The sequence below is a fragment of the Salvelinus alpinus genome, chromosome 37 (genome assembly GCF_045679555.1).
Source record: "Salvelinus alpinus chromosome 37, SLU_Salpinus.1, whole genome shotgun sequence".
In the NCBI taxonomy this organism is placed as follows: domain Eukaryota; kingdom Metazoa; phylum Chordata; class Actinopteri; order Salmoniformes; family Salmonidae; genus Salvelinus; species Salvelinus alpinus.
Window position 1 is genome coordinate 9,613,947 of NC_092122.1, and position 23,685 is coordinate 9,637,631.

At 43.4% G+C, this 23,685-nt stretch overlaps 1 protein-coding gene across 1 annotated transcript; it reads right to left on the reverse strand.

Moving 5' to 3' along the window:
- Window positions 1-7,464: 7,464 nt before the first annotated feature.
- Window positions 7,465-8,502, reverse strand: LOC139565704 (neurofilament heavy polypeptide-like). The gene has a single exon (XM_071386210.1). It carries the CDS (start codon window positions 8,500-8,502, stop codon window positions 7,465-7,467), a length of 1,038 nt encoding a protein of 345 aa, XP_071242311.1.
- Between the last annotated feature and the right edge of the window lie 15,183 nt (window positions 8,503-23,685).

The following is a 23,685-nucleotide window of genomic DNA, read 5'->3' on the forward strand; positions in this document are numbered from 1 at the left end:
AAACCAGGAAAAACAGACAATAGAAAAAACACATTCTGAGATTAGGTTTCTATATACGTGTAGATTGAAATGATTGACAGCTTCTATAGAAACGGTAATAATGTCAAAGACTATGTTGTCTGCCACAGCTGGGTACTTTAATGTCAACCTAAACTTGTGTGTGTATCTATAGGGGAAGGGCTGTTATGGAACTCTATGAATCTTAACGAACTTACAGCTAGCTACCTCTGACAATGTCAGCTCCAACTACCATCACACTCATCGTCTACTTTTAGCCTGCCAAAGGTGGGTTGTGAATCGCTGGTTGTAAATTGTGCCAAAGCGAGGTGTTTTTCTCGCCTCCACTTGCATGGGTGTGTGCATGTGTGCGTGTGTATGTGAAATATCTCTCTGACACAAATACACACACACACATTGCACTTTGCTGAGTATGAAAAGAGAGAGAGAGGGGGAGAGCGGTGCAGCCTGTAAAATGACACTGACATACGCACAAGCGCTTGCACGCATGCACACACAAGCAAACAAGCAAATACGCACACACACATATATACACACAAACACAGGATCAGTGTGTGTTTTTCCACGTCTCCCTCTTCTCCTGCGTACTGAGGTCTTTGTTGTTCTTGACAGATGGTGATAATCAGTATTGTCTGTGGGAGACAGAGGTCGGACCATTTATTACCCATACAGCACACGTCAACAACGCCCAAACACCAAACCTTACCCTGTGTGTGCCTGTGTGTGTCTGTGTCCAAAAAATACAGCCAAATAAAGCCTCATATTCTGATATACTCAGTATATGAGGGGGTAGAGAGAGAGCATAGACAAAGGAGAGAAAGGATGGGTATATTAAAACAACAGAAGTCGTGTTCAAGCCTTGTCTGTTGAGTGTGTGTCCTGTGGGTAGCACTTTAGTTTCAGAAACGTTTGAATGAAACATACTGTAGGCCTGCAGGCAGTTGGTTTTCATTTAGGCATCACAAAATATGCTATCTAGCTCCCTAAAATGGCATCACATGTCATTACTTGTGTCATTGTTTTTGTCAGAGAACTGTGTCTATATATTCCCATAATAAAGGTTTACATTAAACGTCACATTTCCTGTGTATGCTTATGTAATAACCACAGGCTTTGATCCAAAAACAACAGCATTGATCTCAGTGTCACAGATCCAATGAATGAAAAAAAAGAAGCAGTGTGTGTGTGTGTGTGTTTGGGCGCGTGCACATGCAGTGGTGTGTTTGTGTGTGGGCTGGTGTATTAGCAAGGAGCTCTTTGACTGGAGAACAGACACTGCGATGTTTATCTGAGAAATGAGGTGCGGTGTGCCTGTTGTGTTTACTCACCCCCTCGTGTATTTGAATGTTAAAAAAAAAAAGGGTGATAGAAGCATGTATTAAGTGAAGGGTGATAGAAGCATGTATTAAGTGAAGGGTGATAGAAGCATGTATTAAGTGAAGGGTGATAGAAGCATGTATTAAGTGAAGGGTGATAGAAGCATGTATTAAGTGAAGGGTGATAGAAGCATGTATTAAGTGAAGGGTGATAGAAGCATGTATTAAGTGAAGATGAAAGAGAGATCCATCATGTGAAGACATGTAAACAGTCTGAGGCCACGACTTACCATCCAGAGGCAATGGCTCGTAAAAGTGATGAATGTTCTAACAACACTCTGCCCTCCGACCTGCAAAAGACATTCTGCGTCTTCCTGAGTCTCTCTGGAGAGCATGTGCTAATGAAATATTGCCTGTAGATTTCCTGCAGTAGCCTTATCAAACAGCATAGTTGATCTAGTGTTGAATATTTATCAGGGATGGGGGTTGGTTGTGGTCAAGGTTAGGGTCAGTTACAGTAGTAATGAGGTTGTCAGTTTGACCCCAGGGACTTGGCCTTTGGTCCAACACCATGCAGTAGGGTTGTGTTGGTAAAATCACTAGGGAAGCCAAGCCACCCAGCAAAAAAAGCCATATTACATCCTATACTCTGCCTTGTCTCAGGGTAGTAAGTTGGTGGTTGAAGTTATCCCTCTAGCGGTGTGGGGGCTGTGCTTTGGTATAGTGGGCGGGTTATATCCTGCCGTGTTGGCTCTGTCTGGGGGTATAGTCGGACGGGGCCACAGTGTCTCCCGACCCCTCCTTTCTCAGCCTCCAGTAATTATGCTGCAATAGTTTGTTGGGGGACTAGGGTCAGTCTGTTATATCTGGAGTATTTCTCCTGTCTTATCTGGTGTCCTGTGTGAATTTAAGTATGCTACCTCTAATTCTCTATTACTCTTTTCTCGGAGGACCTGAGCCCTAGGACCATGCCTCAGGACTACCTGGCCTGATGACTCCTTGCTGTCCCCAGTCCACCTGTTTGTGCTGCTGCTCCAGTTTCAACTGTTCTGCCTGCAGCTATGGAACCCTGACCTGTTCACTGGACGTGCTATCTTGCTCCGGACCTGCTGTTTTCGACTCTCTCTCTCTACCGCACCTGCTGTCTCTAATTCAGAATGATCGGCTATGAAAAGCCAACTGATATCTACTCTTGAAGTGCTGACCTGTTGCACCCTCTACAACCACTGTGATTATTATTATTTGACCCTGCTGGTCATCTATGAATGTTTGAACATATTGGCCATGTACTGTTATAATCTCCACCCGGCACAGCCAGAAGAGGACTGGCCACCCCTCAGAGCCTGGTTCCTCTCTAGGTTTCTTCCTAGGTTCCTGCCTTTCTTGGGAGTTTTCCTAGCTTGATGTGGGGTTTTGGGGTTTGGGGTTTGAGGTTTGAGGCTGGGTTTCTGTATAGCACTTTGTTACATTGGCGTTATAAAAAGGGCTTTATAAATACATTTGATTGATAATTGCGTTGTTTGCTCTATGACCTGTTACTTCATATGCCTTGCCACCGTGATATATAGGCCTAAGGCCAAGATATGGCGCCGAAGGAGATGGCAGCTGTTTTACGATCCCATAACCAATTGTGCTATTGTGTATGTTTTTTTGCGTAATTTGTCAGTTATTTTGTACATTATGTTTCTGCCAGTGTCTTATGACTGAAAAGAGCTTCTAGATATCAGGACAGCGATTACTCACCCCGTACTGAAGGAATACTTTTTCTTCAACGAGACGGATTTACTTCAGACGCCCGTCAAGGCCCTCATCCCCGTCATTCGCAGGAAAAAGAGACAGAGGTATCGTGGACAAAGGTCTGGGTGCCTTGTAAGGATCCGTTGCCGAGAGGGTAATCTACATTCACAATCGGTCCTATTAGCCAACGTACAAACAATCGATCACGTATATCCTACCAACGGGACATTAAAAAGTGTAATATCTTATGTTTCACTGAGTCGTGGATGAACGACAATATGGATAACATACAGCTGGCGGGATTTAAGCTTTTTCGGCAGGATGGAACAGCGGCCTCTGGTAAGACAAGGGGTGGCGGTCTGTGTATATTTGTAAACAACAGCTGGTGCATGAAATCTAAAGAGGTCTTGAGGTTTTGCTCGCCGGAGGTAGAGTTTCTCATCATAAGATGTAGACCATATTATTTACCAAGAGAGTTTTCATCTGTATTTTCCGTAGCTGTTTATCACCACAAACCGATGCTGGCACTAACACCGCACTCAATGAGCTGTATATGGCCATAAGCCTACAGGAAAACGCACATCCAGAGGCGGTGCTCCTAGTGGCCGGGGACTTTAATCCATGGAAACTCAAATCCGTTTTAATTCATTTCTACCAGCATGTTAAATGTGCACCCAGAGGGACAAAAACTCTAGACCACCTTGACTCCACACACAGAGACACGTACAAAGCTCTCACTCCATTTGACAAATCTGACCTTAATTCTATCCTCCTGATTCCTGCTTACAAGCTAAAACTAAAGCAGGAAGCACCAGTGACTCAGTCAATAAGAAAGTGGTCAGATGAAGCAGATGCTAAGCTACAGGACTGTTTTTCTAGCACAGACTGGAATATGTTCCGGGAGTCTTCCAATGGCATTGAGGAGCACACCTCATCAGTCACTGGCTTCATCAATAAGTGCATTGATGACATCGTTCCTAGAGTGAACGTATATACATACCCCAACCAGAAGCCATGGATTACAGGCAATATCCGCACTGAGCTAAAGGGTAGAGCTGCCTCTTTCAAGGAGTGGGACTCTAACCCGGAAGCTTATAAGAAATCCCGCTATGCCCGCCAACGAACCATCAAACAGGCAAAGCGTCAATACATAACTAAGATTGAATCGTACTACAGCGGCTCCGACGCTCGTCGGATGTGGCAGGGCTTGCAAACTATTATAGAATACAAAGGGAAGCACAGCCACGAGATGCCCAGTGACACGAGCCTACCAGACGAGCTAAATTACTTCTATGCTCGCTAAGAGGCAAGTAACACTTAAGCATGCATAAGAGCACCAGCTGTTCCCTGATGACTGTGATCACGCCGTTCGTAAGACCTTTAAACAAGTCAACATTCACAAGGCCACAGGGCCAGACGGATTACCAGGACGTGTACTCCGATCATGCGCTGACCAACTGGCAAGTGTCTTCACTGACATTTTCAACCTGTCCCTGACTGGGTCTGTAATACCAACATGTTTCAAGCAGACCACCATAGTTCCTGTGCCCAAGAACACTAAGGTAACCTGCCTAAATGACTACTGACCCGTAGCACTCACTTCTGTAGCCATGAAGTGCTTTGAAAGGCTAGTCATGGCTCACATCAACACCAATATCCCAGAATCCCTAGACCATCTCCAATTTGTATACCTCCCCAACAGATCCACAGATGACACAATCTCTATTGCACTCAACACTGCCCTTTCCCACCTGGACAAAAGGAACACCTATGTGAGAATGCTATTCATTGACTACAGCACAGCGTTCAACAACATAGTGCCACTAAAGCTCAGCACTAAGCTAAAGACCCTGGGAAACACCTCCCTCTGCAACTGGATCCTGGACTTCCTGACGGGCCGCTCCCAGGTGGTAAGGGTAGGTAACAACACATCCGCCACGCTGATCCTCAACACGGTGGCCCCTCAGGGGTGCGTGCTCAGTCCCCTCCTGTACTCCCTGTTCACTCATGACTGCATGGCCAGATACAACACCATCATCAAGTTTGCCGATGACACAACAGTGGTAGGCCTGATCACCAACAACGATGAGACAGCCTAAAGGGATGTCAGAGACCTGGCCGTGTGGTGCCAGGACAACAACTTTTCCCTCAACGTGATCAAGACAAAGGAGATGATTGTGGAATACAGGAAAAAGAGGACTGAGCTCGCCCCCATTCTCATCAACGTGGCTGCAGGGGAGCAGGTTGAGAGCATCAAGTTCCTTGATGTCAACATCACCAACAAACTATCATGGTCCTTAAGAGGGCATGCCAAAGCCTATTCCCTCTCAGGAGACTGAAAAGATTTGGCATGGGTCCTCATATCCTCAAAAGGTTCTACAGCTGCACCATCGAGAGCATCCTGACTGGTTGCATCACTGCCTGGTATGGCAACTGCTTGGCCTCTAACCGCAAGACACTACAGAGGGTAATGCATACGGTCCGGTACATCACTGGCGCCAAGCTTCCTGCCTTTGAGGACCTCTACACCAGGCGGTGTTAGAGGAAGGCCCTAAAAATTGTCATATTCCAGCCACCCTATTCATAGACTGTTCACTCTGCTACCGCACGGCAAGTGGTACTGGTCCAAAAGTCTAGGTCCAAAAGGCTTCTTAACAGCTTCTACCCTTAAAGCCATAAGACTCCTGAACAGCTAATCAAAGGGCTACCCAGACTCCTCTTTTACGCTGACACTACTCTCTGTTTATTATCTATGCATAGTAACTCTACCTAGATATTACCTCAATTACCTTGAAATATCGGTGCCCCTGCACATTAACTCTATCGGTACCCACTGTATATAGTCTCACTACTGTTATTTTAAAGCTGTTGTATAATTATTTGTTACTTTTATTTTCAATTTTTTACTTAACACTTTTTTTTCTTATCTTCTTAAAGCATTTTTGTTTAATGGCTTGTAAGTAAGCATTTCACTGTAAGGTCCCTCTACCTGTTGTATTCGGCAGATGTGACAAATGCAATTTGATTTGATTTGACAATAAGAAGACACAGTGGCAGAATAAATTCAACCCCATGTTTGTTTCATCACAAAACTGGAGAACTACCCGTCCGGTGAAGTCCACAAAACATATTGCATGTAACAAACAGCATGGTTGAGCAAGTTAATGTTTCCAACATTTTCGGACTACTAAACAATTATTAGTGTAAAGGGTGCGTGTTGGTGGCAGGGAAGTCAGACGCAGAAGAATCGAACTTGGTATAAACGGAGTTGTTTAATCAGTGCTTCACAAAACTCCAAAACCAAAATAATTTAAAAAAGTGGGTACAAAATCCGTCGCGCACCAACACATAATACACAAACATAGTCAAACAATCACCGACAAGGACATGAGGGGAGACAGAGGGTTAAATAACCAACTGGTAATTGATGGGATTGGAACCATGTGTGAAGGAAGACAAGACAAAACCAATGTAAAATGACAAATGGATCAGTGATGGCTAGAAGGTCGGTGACATCGACCGCCGAACACCTCCCGAACAAGGAGAGGGACCGACTTCGGCGGAAGTCGTGACAATTGGTTTAGAAACACGGAGAGTGGTGAAGACAAAGAAAACAGGAGCTGCCGCCGCTATCCCAGCACCAATTCAACTTCAACATTTCAACATCATCTTATCACCTTTGGTTACTACATGATTCCATGTGTTATTTCATGGTTTTGATATCTTCACTATTATTCTACAATGTAGAAAATAGTAAAAATAAAGAAAAACCCTTGAATGAGTAGGTGTGTCCAAACTTTTGACTGGTACTGTATAATATCAACATACACACTTACATATGGTACTAATCTACATATGGTACTAAAACCCTGAGTATCTCTCTGTTCTCCTCCCATCACCGACGTTCCGGGTCATTCTATGTTCCATGTATTCCATCTCTCTCTACTTAGAGAGCCTCTCCATCTCTTCCATTGTGGGTACAGTCTTCTCTCATGTAATGATTGTATCAGGGAGGTAATAACCCCGACTCAAGCACTCATTTCCCCTCACTCCCTTACACATCTTATACCCGCCTCTGGAGCACTTTACTTTCAGTGCTAAAATAACAGGGTAACAGGAAACAACCGGGAAATAAGACTGCAACAACCAGGTAAGAATGTGGTAATAACCAGTTAGTATGTAGCTGCTAAATACTAATATAAAGCCAAAAACCATCAATAACGGAGGCTAATCAGCAACATTTAAGTAGTAAGTATTTAAGGCAATTTTACCTCTTATTTGCAGCACCGTCTACACTTATTAAGAATATACTTGGAACTTTTGTAGAAAGACTGTTTATTTAAACGTTTGAGAAACTACATCATACTTATACTGAATGTGCGCCAACCTCAACTTACTTTTGGGTCTTTGCGTGTAGCTGGGTCTTTGCTTGTAGCTGGGTCTTTGCTTGTAGCTGGGTCTTTGCTTGTAGCTGGGTCTTTGCTTGTAGCTGGGTCTTTGCCTGTAGCTTGGTCTTTGCCTGTAGCTGGGTCTTTGCCTGTAGCTGGGTCTTTGCCTGTAGCTGGGTCTTTGCCTGTAGCTGGGTCTTTGCCTGTAGCTGGGTCTTTGCCTGTAACTGGGTCTTTGCTTGTAGCTGGGTCTTTGCTTGTAGCTGGGTCTTTGCTTGTAGCTGGGTCTTTGCTTGTAGCTGGGTCTTTGCCTGTAGCTGGGTCTTTGCCTGTAGCTGGGTCTTTGCTTGTAGCTGGGTCTTTGCTTGTAGCTGGGTCTTTGCTTGTAGCTGGGTCTTTGCTTGTAGCTGGGTCTTTGCTTGTAGCTGGGTCTTTGCCTGTAGCTGGGTCTTTGCCTGTAGCTGGGTCTTTGCTTGTAGCTGGGTCTTTGCCTGTAGCTGGGTCTTTGCCTGTAGCTGGGTCTTTGCCTGTAGCTGGGTCTTTGCCTGTAGCTGGGTCTTTGCCTGTAGCTGGGTCTTTGCCTGTAGCTGGGTCTTTGCCTGTAGCTGGGTCTTTGCTTGTAGCTGGGTCTTTGCTTGTAGCTGGGTCTTTGCTTGTAGCTGGGTCTTTGCTTGTAGCTGGGTCTTTGCTTGTAGCTGGGTCTTTGCTTGTAGCTGGGTCTTTGCTTGTAGCTGGGTCTTTGCTTGTAGCTGGGTCTTTGCTTGTAGCTGGGTCTTTGCTTGTAGCTGGGTCTTTGCTTGTAGCTGGGTCTTTGCTTGTAACTGGGTCTTTGCTTGTAACTGGGTTTTTGCTTGTAGCTGGGTCTTTGCTTGTAGCTGGGTCTTTGCTTGTAGCTGGGTCTTTGCTTGTAGCTGGGTCTTTGCTTGTAACTGGGTCTTTGCTTGTAGCTGGGTCTTTGCTTGTAGCTGGGTCTTTGCTTGTAGCTGGGTCTTTGCTGTGTTGTTTATGTTTGGTTTCTGTCTCGTTTCCCTGTTGTTTCCCATTACGGTCATTACCCAGTCAGTTTCAGGACTTTACACTGTATTACAAAGCAAATATTTGTTCCCCTGTTACCATGTAAATTACTATTACTTTCTTAATAGATTCCCCATAGTTTCTGTTTACCTTACTGTTCATTTCTTAATAACTTTACAGTTATGTATACTTCACTTTATTTCATGCAATTTCTACCCTGACAGATTAACACAATCACAAGTAATTCAACTACTATGTTCATTAATGTAACTTAGTTGATTGTTAGTGTATCCGGTCGGGGCCTGTGTGTGAATGCGCTGGCTACTGCACTCTAGCTTCAGTTCTGCGTTGTGTTGCGGTGCATGTCCATCGACCACACAGGACACACTGCTGCTGTTTCTGGTATTTTAATTCATACTGGATGAGAATAACTACAGTGAATAAATGCAGTAAAAAGCAATGACATGAGCAGCACACCAGTGACATGAGCAGCACACCAGTGACATGAGCACACACCAGTGACATGAGCACACACCAGTGACATGAGCACACACCAGTGACATGAGCACACACCAGTGACATGAGCACACACCAGTGACATGAGCACACACCAGTGACATGAGCACACACCAGTGACATGAGCACACACCAGTGACATGAGCACACACACCTCTCCTCAGCACGCGTCAAAGCAGACTCATAATACATTCATTAGAAAACAGTAAAACACAAGTACTATTATTCAAAAGTTATCAGTCATATTTTCCTTTTACATAGTCTGAATAAAATAGTTCTGAATACGAAAAAAACAAAACAAGGATAAACCAGCAGATCAGTTGATCTCTCGTTGTTACCGTGTCAAGTCATTATGATACCAGACAGCTGTTCTAGATTTACTCCTGCCCCCAATGAAATATCAACCTATCAGGAGCATTGGAAAGGAAACCGTAAGGCTTATTGGAGTATAAGAATATACCCATAGAACACACTCAACAGACAAGGCTTGAACACGGCTTCTCTTGTTTAAATATACCCATCCTTTCTCTCCTTTGTCTATATGACCCTCTCTCGCTCCCTCATACACTCTCTCTCTCTCTCACTCTACTCTTTCTCCATATCTCCCATTTTCTCTCTCTAACTCACTCACCATTTCTCTCCATCTCTCTCTCTCCTCTCTTTGGGCTATATCCCCCTTCTATCCCCCATTGTTATTCAGTGACAGAGACCTGTCCTTGTCGATTGTTGTATCGTCACCGGGGAGCGAGGTTGAGAGGAGGGCCGGGAAAGGATGATGTTTTCATTGGTAATCGCAGACAAAGCAGCAAGGCCAATTGAATATGCTGTACACCAGTGGATTGGTGTTCATTTTGCACACACAAGCAACCCTCCATCTCCCAACCCCAACGTGCGTGAACACATGATCACATACACCCACATATATTCATTATTTTGGACGTTATGTTGCCTTTGGTCTAAATGCTAAGGCCTCACACACATGGCCTCCAGAGACTGTTAAATGTCACACGTGATGTATGTGTCAGTGAATGCTCAGTACTCTATGAGCAACAGTATGTAGGGGGAGAGACAGTGAAGCTAAAGTGATGCTTGGATTACAGTAATGGTGCTTTAATTTCGCTAACAGATCATGAACGCAAAGTGGGCCATGGTCAGAGCACACCATTCACGGAAATTCATTGTGCGTTGCATTACATCGCCTTACTCAAGGACCACAGTGTGTGATGGTGTGAGCATGCATGCATGTGTGTGCAAGCGTGGGCAAGTGTGAGTGTGGCATTTGTCGTCCCACCATGCGATGGCCTCTGTGCTTTGGTGACAGATGGTGTCAGCCGCACAGGCCACCTCTTTCTCCCCAAAATCATATTGACACACATTGACAGATAGATGGAAAAATACACACAGACATACATGTATCTGTATAATTGTAAGATGTATGTTCATATTAAAACACACACAATGACAAAAATCTCCTACACATTGATAGCCTTCCACGTTACACTAGCCATGTACCTTCAATCTCTGCTTGCTGGGATAGAACAACAGGCTAGTGCCTGGAAACAGATCATAAACATGATCTGACATTGAAAACATGAAACACAGAGGACAATAGTCATCATTTGAGCAAGTCCTTCAATTAGTAATTCAGTTGGTTGTGGAGAGTTAGTCATCTTTCCAACAGGCTTTCATCATCGCTGTCTTTGTCCCTCCCTTTGTCATTCTCTCTCATACATACACACACAGCATGATGAGGGCCAGAAGTCTGAGCTAGTAGGTGTATGGTATAGGAGGGTGGGAGGGAGAACAGACAGATATCAAAGAAAGACAGAAATCTGAATGACAAGAATAGTGCGCTTCAGCCTCTCTAATGATGGCTGCCAACTACAACTTACCTCTGCAACATTCTACCCCCTCCCCCTCCCTCTCTCCTTCCTCCCTCCCCCCCCCCCTCTCTCCTACCTCCCATTCCTCCCCCTCTCTCCTACCCCCCCCCCCCACCTCCCCTCCCTCCCACCCATCCCTCTCATCCATCAACTCCCTCCCCCTCTCTCCCATCCTGCGACTCCCTCCTCCCTCTCTCCTCCCTCCCTCCCATCCATTGACTCACTCCCCCCTCTCTGCTACCTTCCTCCCCCCACTCCAATCTCCCTCCCCTCCCATCTCTCCCGTCCATCGACTCCCTCCCCCGTTCTCTCCTACCTCCCTCCCATCCCTCCCGTGCCTAAGTGAGTCACACAAGTTGGCTTCAGAGAGAAGCAGTGTGTCCATGTTTAACATGAGTAACTGATCCAAATAAGGGATTAGCAGACAGACTGCTAAAAATGGTCCTTCTCTTTCGTACACAGTCCCATGTACACAGGCTTGGACACACAAACACCTGCAGGCACACAAACACAGACCGAAAGTACAGGCCATACACATTATTTTCCCTTTCCCTCTGTCATTTTATCCTATTCTCCCTCATTGCCATTTCAATCCTTATTTTCCCGCTCTTCTTTTGGAGGTTCAATCTATTTCAGTCCTGAGCGCAATAAGAATGTCTCTATATGGTGGGCTAATTCTGGGCCGGCAGTGAGGAGGGCAACCTGTAAGCTCCATGGAGAAATGCACCAATATTCTTATCGTGTGATGAACACACACACACACACACACACACACACACACACACACACACACACACACACACACACACACACACACACACACACACACACACACACACACACACACACACACACACAGGAGAAGTAAGGAGGAGGGGGGGTTCATGGCGAGAAAGGGGCTTCACTGACCTCATCGAATTAGGTTCTTGCACACCAACACACACAAAAAGACACACCCACACGCCGATATACCTCGCACTGCAGCCCTTGTGCATTTTAAGCTTTCTTAATGTTTACTGATGCTCATGGACAACACTTTTCTAAGCAATTCATCTTTCTCTCCTTTCAGCCTCCAAAGGGATATAGATGTAAATGAGCAACCAACACCCTTGGCAGATACACACACATTCAGAAATGTACACAATTCCTACCACAAACAAGCTAGATAAAGACACACACACACACTTCTCTGTTATGCGGTCTACACGGTCTGTGTCTATGTAACCTAACGTAGCAAACATAAGTGTACATTGTAGTTAATTACTACGTTTCTGCGTTGAACTAGGATGAATATTTGCTTCATGAAAACTACTACTCCCTTCAGCCCAGCGTCCCACATAGCCTAGTTCTTGACTTGATTTCTCTTACGAATTATTTAATTTCTTTCTAGAGAAACGGCGCATTGGGCAAAAAAAATAAATAAAAAAAATAACTGGAATTCACGAAATTGAACCGAAGTCAATCAATTAGTGTCTTAACAATAATAAAATAAATGTTGGTTAATCGCTCTAACACACACACACAGCAATCGACATGAGGTGTTCAGTTGTGTGTTCTGCCCTAATGGTTCTAAAAGAAGGATAATGAAACCTTGTTTTCTAAAAACTATGGAGCGAACGTGACAAGTGAAAAAAAAAGGCTGAAAATGATAAACAACAAATAAAATAAACCTTCAAACAAAATGACTACAGGATCTCATTTACATTTCTATTCTCACATCAGACCTAGTGATGTGTGAGCTTGTGTTCCACTGACAGAAAGCTTGCGAATTCCCCCTCATGACTTCTTAAAACAGCGCTGGCATCTGTGAACATGCTATCAGACAGATGATAGTAACTTAAAGACGTGGCCAGAAAAAAAATTCCCTCCAATTCAAAAATAAATCCCTGGTGAATGGGGAGGGGCAGGGTTTTTTGAAAATTAACAATCAGAGAGGGAAATGGAATTCCCTCCTGAGAAAGAGAGATACACAAGAGGAGGCCGAAAGTGTGTGTGTGTGTACAGTCGTGGCCAAAAGTTGAGAATGACAGAAATATACATTTTTACAAAGTCTGCTGCCTCAGTTTGTATGATGGCAATTTGCATATACTCCAAAATGTTATGAAGAGTGATCAGATGAATTGAAATTAATAGCAAAGTACCTCTTTGCCATGCAAATGAACTGAATCCCCCAAAAACATTTCCACTGCATTTCAGCCCTGCCACAAAAGGACCAGCTGACATCATGTCAGTGATTCTCTCGTTAACACAGGTGTGAGTGTTGACGAGGACAAGGCTGGAGATCACTCTGTCAAGCTGATTGAGTTCGAATAACAGACTGGAAGCTTCAAAAGGAGGGTGGTGCTAGGAATCATTGTTCTTCCTCTGTCAGCCATGGTTACCTGTAAGGAACCAAGTGCCGTCATCATTGCTTTGCACAAAAAGGGCTTCACAGGCAAGGATATTGCTGCCAGTAAGATTGCACCTAAGTCAACCATTTATCAGATCATAAAAAATTTCAAGAAGAGTGGTTCAATTGTTGTGAAGAAGGCTTCAGGGCGCCCAAGAAAGTCCAGCAAGTGCCAGGACCATCTCCACAAGTTCATTCAGCAGCGGGATCGGGGCACCACCAGTACAGAGCTTGCTCAGGAATGGCAGCAGGCAGGTGTGAGTGCATCTGCACGCACAGTGAGGCGAATACTTTGAGGATGGCCTGGTGTCAAGAAGGGCAGCAAAGAAGCCATTTCTCTCCAGGAAAAACATCAAGGACAGACTGATATTCTGCAAAAGGTACAGGGGTTGGACTGCTGAGGACTGGGGTAAAGTAATTTTCTCTGATGAATCCTCTTTCCGATTGTTTGGGGCAACCGGAAAAAAGCTTGTCCGGAGAAGACAAGGTGAGCGCTACCATCAGTCCTGTGTCATGCCAACAGTAAAGCATCCTGAGACCATTCATGTGTGTGGTTGCTTCTCAACCAAGGGAGTGGGCTCACTCACAATTTTGCCTAAGAACACAGCCATGAATAAAGAATTGTACCAACACATCCTCCGAGAGCAACTTCTCCCAACCATCCAGGAACAGTTTGGTGACGAACAATGCCTTTTCCAGCATGATGGAGCACCTTGCCATAAGGCAAAAGTGATAACTAAGTGGCTCAGGGAACAAAACATCTATATTTTGGGTCCATGGCCAGGAAACTTTCCAGACCTTAATCCCATTGATAACTTGTGGTCAATCCTCAAGCGGCGGGTGGACAAACAAAAACCCACAAATTCTGACAAACTCCAAGCATTGATTATGCAAGAATGGACTGCCATCAGTCAGGATGTGGCCCAGAAGTTAATTGACAGCATGCCAGGGCAGATTGCAGAGGTCTTGAAAAAGAAGGGTCAACACTGCAAATATTGACTCTTTGCATCAACTTCATGTAATTGTCAATAAAACCCTTTGACACGTATGAAATGCTTGTAATTATTCTTCAGTATTCCATAGTAACATCTGACAAAAATATCTAAAGACACTGAAGCAGCAAACTTTGTGAAAATTAATATTTGTGTCATTCTCAAAACTTTTGGCCACGACTGTAGATGCTCATTAGTCCACCTCTTCCAATGTAATTCACTGTACACAGACAGAATAGGTCTGCTATTTGAGGACAACTTACTACTGTCTAACTTCAAAAACAAAAGGGTGTTGTCAACCAACCAAACCCACCACATCAACCTAGATTGTTCCTCTTACATATCATTTACATGTATTTAACATACTGTTTAACATCAATCATGATCGATAATCCAGACAGCCCAATCTCTCTTTTGGCTCTGTGGGATAGTACAGTATCTCACTATTTTTTTCTATTTCCAGCTCGCCCTCTCTTTTGTGTTCTCCATCTCTATTCTCCACACTCCTATTTCCCTCTCACCTTAGAGTGCTACTGTCATTTCCGTATAGTCATGGAAGGCTCTGCCACACGCGCACACACTCACGTGCACACGCATGCGCACGCACACACACACACAGTATGGGGACTCTGTGAGACCCCGCCCATAGCTTACAATCAGCCTACAGCATAATAGAAGCACTTGTTTACTTATTAATGATGCTTTCAGTATGTCATTTTTCCCAATCAGAGCTGAATTCATAATCTCTCACTACTTGCCTGGACTCATTAGTACAAAATCTGTTACATAAAAGGGGTTGTGTGTGTGTGTGTGTGGTTTTCTAGTGCTTGTATTTACTACTACATCCAGAGCCTAAATTTATAATGACCGAGCAATCTACACTAAATACAGCCACAAACACACTGATAATGCATGTCAAGAGCTGCAGCATGAACTGAGAATGGGAAGCAAACACACACTCACACAATTCACATAACACGTTCTCATAACATGATTTGCCTCAGTCAAATCTGATTGCATAATCCAAATATCAAAAAGCCATTATTTCTCATAATACAGATCTCCAGCTGTCTACAGAGACCTCTGTATTTAATCAAACCTCTTCTATTTTCTGTTACATCAGGTTCCTGGTGAGCCGAGCCCCTTTCATCCATCGTGTAAAAGAAACGTAAATAAATAGGAGCTCATTAATATCTCTCCCATGATTTTGGCTAAGACAGAAACTCATTTTACAGCTGAGTAGACCCCATAGTATGCCGAGCTGCAGCTAGCCTTGTTGAAACACCAATGGCAGCCAACCCTATAAGACACTCTGTATCAGTACAGAACAGCGATCCTGAGAACAGTGATACTTCAAGCTTTGGTCTAGCTTTCATTCCACAATAATTCATGCTTTATTTGCAACCATGTGGACACAGGTTCTCTGTAAGATACCAGTAGTAATAATTCAGCGTCATCATGCTTTTATCCTTATGTTACTTGCTTCTTCATTCCAACCTTGTGGACGCGTCATCCTTGCATTCTTCCTCCTTTCCTCCTCCTTTATCTAAGAAGTATACAGGTTACCTGGTGGATTTTCTCCTATCCTTTTGACTCCATGATACTGCCGATGAACTGTCCGAGACATGACATACACAGTACGTCCATGATATCATAGTCATGAGCTCAAAGACCCAAGTAGGTTTCTTCACCGTTTGTCTCTTGCGTCTTGCGGTCCTCCACTGTCTGAGTGAAGAAAAAAAAGGTTAGGGGAACAGAGGGGCAGTATGACTCTATGAATCCAGAAAATGTTTCCCCAATTAAATATTCCAATCTAATTTAGACAGTCTCTGGGACCAAAACATGAATAAACTGTAACTTAGAAATTAACACGGATAATAATGTATTCCTTATACATAGGGATTGCTGGCTGTTTCAACTTTGTTGATTATATTTGTTGAGTTTAATGATTAATTAATGCTATGAAGGTTGCATGTAAAGCATTTGTTTACATTCTCATTTTGTGATCACACACACACACACCACTGGAGGCCCCTCAAAGGAGGAAGGAGAGGACGATCCTCAGTCAATTTCATAAAAAGAAAAATAGTGAAACATTAAAAAAGTTATACTTTTTTGACAAAACTATACTAAATATATTCACGTCACTAAATAATTGATTAAAAAACACTATTTTGCAATGAAGGTCTACAGTAGCCACAACAACACTCTGTAGGGTAGCACCATGGTGTAGCCGGAGGACAGCTAGCTTCCGTTCTAGTCTGGGTATATTGACTTCAATGTTGAGCTCATGGTGCTCAACTCTTTCCATAGACTTATGCAGTAATTTTGACGACTTCCGGAGGACGTTCTCCAAACTATCCGAGGTCTTGCAGCATGAACTGACATGTTGTCCACCCAATCAAAGATCAGAGAATGAATGTAGTAGTGAAAGCATAAGCTACAGCTAGCTAGCAGTGCAGTGCATAACATGTGGTGAGTAGTTGACTCAAAGAGAGAGAAAGACAATAGTTGAACAGTTTTGAACAAATTCATTTCTTCAAAAATGAAGGAAAAGCAAAAGAGTGATTTCATTGTACTTTTTTTCTCACTTTCACTTAAAATTGTCTGTCCTGCGACACTCAGTAAGTAGTATTTCCCAATTAAGGACTAAGGGAATCTGGTCCATCGTATCATACAAAACAAATCTGCACAACACTGGATATTGATCAGTTCCAAACTGCGATATTCATGAAATGAGTTTCCATGGCCGAGCAGCCGCACACAAGCCTAAGATCACCATGCATAATGCCAAGCGTCGGCTGGAGAGGTGTAAAGTTTGCCGCCATTGGACTCTGGAGCAGTGGAAAGGCGTTCTCTGGTGTGATGAATGATGCTTCACCATCTGGCAGTCCGACTGACAAATCTGAATTTGGCGGATGCCAGGTGAATGCTACCTCCTTGAATGCATAGTGCCAAATGTAAAGTTTGGTGGAGAAGGAATAATGGTCTGAATGTTTTTCATGGTTTGCGCTGGGCCCCTTGGTTCCAGTGAAGGGAAATCTTAGCGCTACAGCATACCATAACATTCTAGATGGTTCTGTGCTTCCAACTTTGTGGAAACAGTTTGGGGAAGGCCCTTTCCTGTTTCAGGATGACAATGCCACCGTGCACAAAGCAAGGTCCATACAGAAATGTTGGCGAGATCGGTGTGGAAGAACTTGATTGGCCTGCACAAAGCCTTGACCTCAACCCCATCAAACCCCTTTGGTATGTATTGGAACGCCGACTGAGAGCCAAGCCTAATTGCCCAACATCAATGCCCGACCTCACTGATGCTCTTGTGGCTGAAAAAATGAAGTCCCCACAGCAATGTTCTAACATCTGGTGGAAAGTCTTCCCAGAAGAGTGGAGCCTGTTATAGCAGCAAAGTGGGACCAACTCCAAATTAATGCCAATCATTTTGGAATAAAATGTTCGACAAGCAGGTGTCCCCATACTTTTGGTCATGTAGTGTATGTAAACTATGACGTTAATATGGTGGCATCAATGTAGGCTGTGTGTAACAGTTAGCGGTTATGATATGAAGGTTTTGCTTGGAAAGGTTTATTCGCCTGGTCACAGACAACTGATCAGAAAAGGGGAGGGGAGCACAAAGATGCGTAGACATTTCCTAAACGGAAGCATACGGAAGGACACGGGGATAAACATACCTGAATTTGTCCAAAAATGTTTGACCAATGATTACACCCTAGATCAGCTAGATGCAGTCAAGAGTCTGCAAGGTCGTATTGAATGTATCAATATCTATCACCTTGATTCGTCAAATTTCTCTTGACCTGTGGCCCCACGTTTTAAACTTTCATTCATGGGCTAGGCTGTAGCTACCTCTTGATGGGTATAGGGAACATTTGAGAATCATGTAGTAGCCTAAATCTTTCAACGTTACATTGAACTAGGTGAATGCAATATGAATGACAGTCATCCAATATCCTGTAAAAGAAATAAGGCCATGCTCATAAAAATAATTATAATCTTTAACTGTACCAGCCGCCATGCGCACACACACACACACACAAACACACACACATACCAAGGGCCAACTGATCTCTGACTGACAAAAGCCAAACATCCTTCCTAAAATGAAATCTCGCAACGGCAGCATATTACGTTTTTGTGCTCCATTTATGAAAACAAATACAACACAAAAGCCTGAAAACGCACACCCGGTGTCTGCTTCCATCTCTGCAACTTTGTGATATGCTATTGTCTGTGTGTTTCGGAGAGGCAGTCGCCTCAGGGTGTGCAGTCTTCTCCTCTGAGTGTTGCTTTGGGGCCAGGCGCACAACGCTCGGCACCAGCACATTAATAAACCGAAACAGACTCTGGATATTCAAGTAAAACAAATACCAAACACACAAGTACCCCAGGGGGTAGCCATGGCCCTGTCATGACCCCGCAGCCTGAGGGATGTTTGCTGTTAACCCTGCCTCGCCTTGTCAGCTGTTTGGCACAACTACTTAACGCAGTGGCGGGGGAGGCCTGAACCCGCGTCCCTGGGCTCAGAGGCTTAAGTCCTTTTGTATGGTACCCTGGCACCTCTCGAAAAAAACAGACCTGCTAATCCTCACACAGGGCACCAAAATATATCCACTGAAATTAAGAGATGAGAGGGGATGAGGAGAGAAGAGAGAAAACAAAGGGAGAGGAGAAATGGAAAGACACAGGGAAAGAGAGAAGGAAATAAGTAACATACACCAAACCAAAGTCCAGAGAGCAAAACGGATACGTGACACTGAACGGCAGCGGGTGGATTTGTTCTTAGAACTCACACCACACGTGTCTTTGTTGTCTCCACCGTCAGGACTTCTCAGAACCAGGCTTAAATATGAAATATGATTATGTCACTTGAGTCGTTTGGAATCAGAATTAGAACATTGACACCGGTTTTAAAAATAAACCGCCTGGATCTCAGGTGTCCTGCGAGGGAGTTTAGAAGTTACAGATAGTGAGGGATGGGGAGAGGTGACAAATGTAGCTCATCTATCTCTATCCCAAACCCCTATAAATCACATACAAATCCTGACAGAGAAAAAAAATATGGAATAAACAGAAACAGAGTACATAAACACACTACAGCATCATAACCAACTCCAGTCCTAGCCCTTGGAGAGGGAGAGAGAGAGTTTTAGAGGTATTGAAGAGCAGTGCCATGGCGTGCATAGTGAGCTATCACATGAAAAACTGGGCCGCTGGCAGAACCAGATCTACCTGGGGAGAGACTGACACAGAGAGACACACACACAGAGAGAGGTCTCTCATCATATCTCACTGCTATGAGATGAGACGATCCCATCCCAAACCCTGGAGTAATTTAGGGAGGGAGGGAGATAGAAGGGGAGAGGTAGAGAGATCACAGCATGGGAGGGAGGGGATCCAATTCTCTTCCATGAAACCCCTTAGCATACGGTGCTCTGTACTGCATACTTTAGGTTCATCTGCATACTGCATTTCTTCTGGACTATCACCATTCAACTTGTACTGTAGCTAACCAGAGAGTTCAACTATGTTTTGTCATGCACTCCGCGACCTGTACTGTATGGCTAATCTCGGTTAACTCAGAATTAAAGTCTTATGTAATTTGTCAGCTGCTTGCGTAAATTCTGGGTCTATACGTGTGAAGAGAAGAGAGAGATGCTAGAACGAGGAGCGGAACTAGAACAAGGAGCTCCACCCTCTCTCTTTGCAAGTTACAGGCTAAATTCCAAAGACGCTAACACCTGCGAAATCAGGGTTTGTCCAAATAACCAGGGACGAAAGACCCAAACACCGGAACTAATGCTGCTCGTTATCCGACACATCCCATTCCATCCCAACAGATTCAGTTATGTTTACGTAGATCTGTCCATGAGAGATTACTGTATGGCTAACTATTCCCATTGTGCGGTGTGTACGGTACTGCTTGAGTGATTGATTTTATTCAGAAGGGAAGAGAATAGTGAGCGTATAAAGGAATCGAAGCCATGACGGTCAATAAAAAGAGCCTCGACAAAGCCCTAAAGACTCCACTAGACTTTGCATATCAAATTGTTTGACATTTTACTTCTTATTATAAACGAAGGAAGAAAATGAAACAGCCCAACAGGTAATAATCGGTTATGTCTGAAATGGAAAATGATCTTTCTGTCCATGTTTGTAACAAAAGTCTTCAGGCATGCATACCGGGACAGCTGGCTAACATGCCAAAATAACTTCTCCATCTACTCCCCGGGGATAATTATTATCATTGTCATATTGTTTCTGTGACACTACTTTCAAAATAGATTACACTTGAGTAAGGAAACACCAGCCTGCCTTCACATGTCATTAGAGGGAACTGCAAAAGGCATCCTGTCAAATTGGAAAGACTATCTCTCTCTCTCTTGTTTTCTGTCCACAAAGTATTATTGAGCTTTCACATTGATTGTGTGTGTCCATATAGCCATCTGACAACTGTTATGGTATAGAAATCACACCCACACAGATACTTCAAAAATCCTATTTTCAGATAAATCAAATTTCACCTTGCTGGCTGCACTAAATACTTAGCTTTGCTGTTGTCATATATAAGAAGATTGACATAACAGTGATATAGGCTTATCTAATCCACATAGAAAGATTTGGATCTCAATGCCATCTGTGTTAACTTTGTGAATGAGAGTCTTAAATCAGATTAGAGTATGTGGACCTATCAGCACCTGTTCAAATACTATTTCACCATCATCAATCTATAACTTTTCAGCTGAATTCTTCCTGTGTTTCTAGAATATACTTAGGTTAATTCTTCAACCCCATACTCCAATCTATGTCTAATCTATAATCCATTCTCTGTACTCAGTGTGACCTTAGTATATACTGTACATTCTGTATTCAGTATGACCTTAGTATATCCTATTCATTCTCTACTCAGTGTGACCTTAGTATATCCTATTCATTCTGTACTCAGTATGACCTTACTATATACGGTACATTCTGTAAACATTATGGCCTTAGTATATCCTGTACTCAATATGACCTTAGTATATGCCGTACATTCTGTACTCAATATGACCTTAGTACAGTATATTCTGTACTCAGTATGAACTTAGTATATCCTATAAATTCTGTACTCTATACTATCTATTTAGTCTATTTATTCTCTGCCTTCATCTACTAACCCAAGCATCTTCATTTACAGTATCTAAAAACAACTTCTATCCAGTGATACAGTCATCCTAGTCAGATGGAGGTATAAACACGTGAAGGCAGACAGCAGCCACCACCAGATCCTGATCAGTACATTTGAGTCTGTGAAAGAACCAGATTAATCTCCTAACATATTCACACACACACACACACACACACACACACGGAAACACCCGCAGCAATGCCTAACTGTCAGGTAAAGACCTGCAGCTGGTTTGAATGCAATTATAAACCTATTTGGTTGTATTGATTTGTACAAGTGTGTGTTTATTCGTAACAGATTTCTGTATAACAATAGCTATGCACTATGTGGTGATGACGGCTTCATCAAGCCGGTGACAGCCACTGCTGAAGCATGGTAATCTTATTTTACTCTGCTGTCCCACCTCTCCCAAATGAGCAGGGGGCTGGGGCTATCAGAAAGGGAATTATGTAGGTTTTTATGAGCAAAGATCCATACGCAGCAACAGCCGCTAACAAATGATCAAAGATTCCATCTCTGGTGGCGGGGGACTGGGAAAAGGAGGAGGTCCAGGTGTGTGTGTTTCTACCTCAGTCCTGATGAATAACCCGGAGGCCCAATCTCCTGGTGTATTTATTACATATTGTTATGGATCTCAGTCAGGCCTGCTGAGGCACTTCCTCACTACTAGATTACATTACAGTATACACACCACCTCTCCCAGAGGTCACAGAGCAACACCACCAGGGAGATAATGATCTGTGTGTGCTGTCTGTGTCTGTGTGTGTGTGTGTGTGTGTGCTGTCTGTGTCCTCTATCAACATCAAAGACTACTCAATCCCTTTGAGAGAGTGTGTGTGTGTGTGTGTGTGTGTGTGTGTGTGTGTGTGTGTGTGTGTGTGTGTGTGTGTGTGCATTTTATTTCTCCATGTAGGTACACATATGCAGCATAGCCTGGCCTTATCTGTCAAATTGCCCAGCTTCGTATAGATGAATACTATGCTTCCAGATCAATGCATGGTTTTATACTGAATATAAATCAGTGTGATGGATGAGCAGTCTATGCATCTAATGACAATTTGCAGTCAGCCTAATTAACCATTACCACCTGATTGATAGCCATTTGATATGGTTACTACGCGCTAACTGCCCGTTTATTACATGGAGAACCATTTAAGTCTCATTGAGTCATATTCAAAGAAGCAATGAAAAATATGTTTATGAAAGAACAGGCACATTATGACCACAACAGACCTGGCACAATGTGCAATAAATCATGTCCCAACTTGCAGTGAAACTGAGGTAAACTGCCCCTTCATGAATTATTTACAATGACTAAATTACTAATGTGTTCCCTTCGTAATGAGCGCTCGTTATTATAAAGTGTCACTGTGGCTTTTTACGGCAAACATTGTTATTTTCCTCCGTCAAAATGCAGCCTCTGACCTCTCGCCCTCCATTCTCCCTACCTCCTTCCTCCCTACCTCCTTCCTCCCTTCTTCTCCGAGACACATTATTAATACCAGTGGAGAAAGGAGAGGAGGAGAAAGGAGGACCATCTTACTCAGTGAATTTCATAAAAAGAAAAAGTGAAACATTAAAAAAAGTTATCATTTTTAGATAAAACTATACTATATACTTTAACGTTACCAAATAAAAGGATTAAAACACATTGTTTTGCAACGTAGATCTATAGTAACACAGTAATTCTGACAACTTCCGGAGGACGTCCTCCAGCCTATCAAAGCTCTTGCAGCATGAACTGTCATGCTGTCCACCCAATCAAAGTATCAGACAATGAATCCAGTAAGCATAAGCTACAGCTAGCTAGCACTGCAGTGCATAAAATATGTTGAATAGTGTCGTGGAAATATTGAATCAAATATATCTCAGATACCGGAGCTTGTGAATTCAAATAGACTTTATTACAAAAAGTAACAAAGCCGAGCAATTCCATGGAACAACTGCACTCTTGTTACAGACCTCAGGATTTATAGATTTCCACCTTCAGACAACACACATGGTCACTCCCCTCTATGTAGATGATTAACACCCCTTGACCTCTCGCCACCATTATCTTTCTGTCTCAATTCTTCCTTGTTTACAGATTCTTGCTTGTTTACAGATTCTATTGGTGGCGTAACCCTAGCAATGATACAAAATACAGACACACACACATAACATGTCTTCTCTTTAAGACTATGATTCTGCTTACTGCTCCTGAAGTGCATAATATATGTACTGGAAAATCACCCATAGTCATGAAT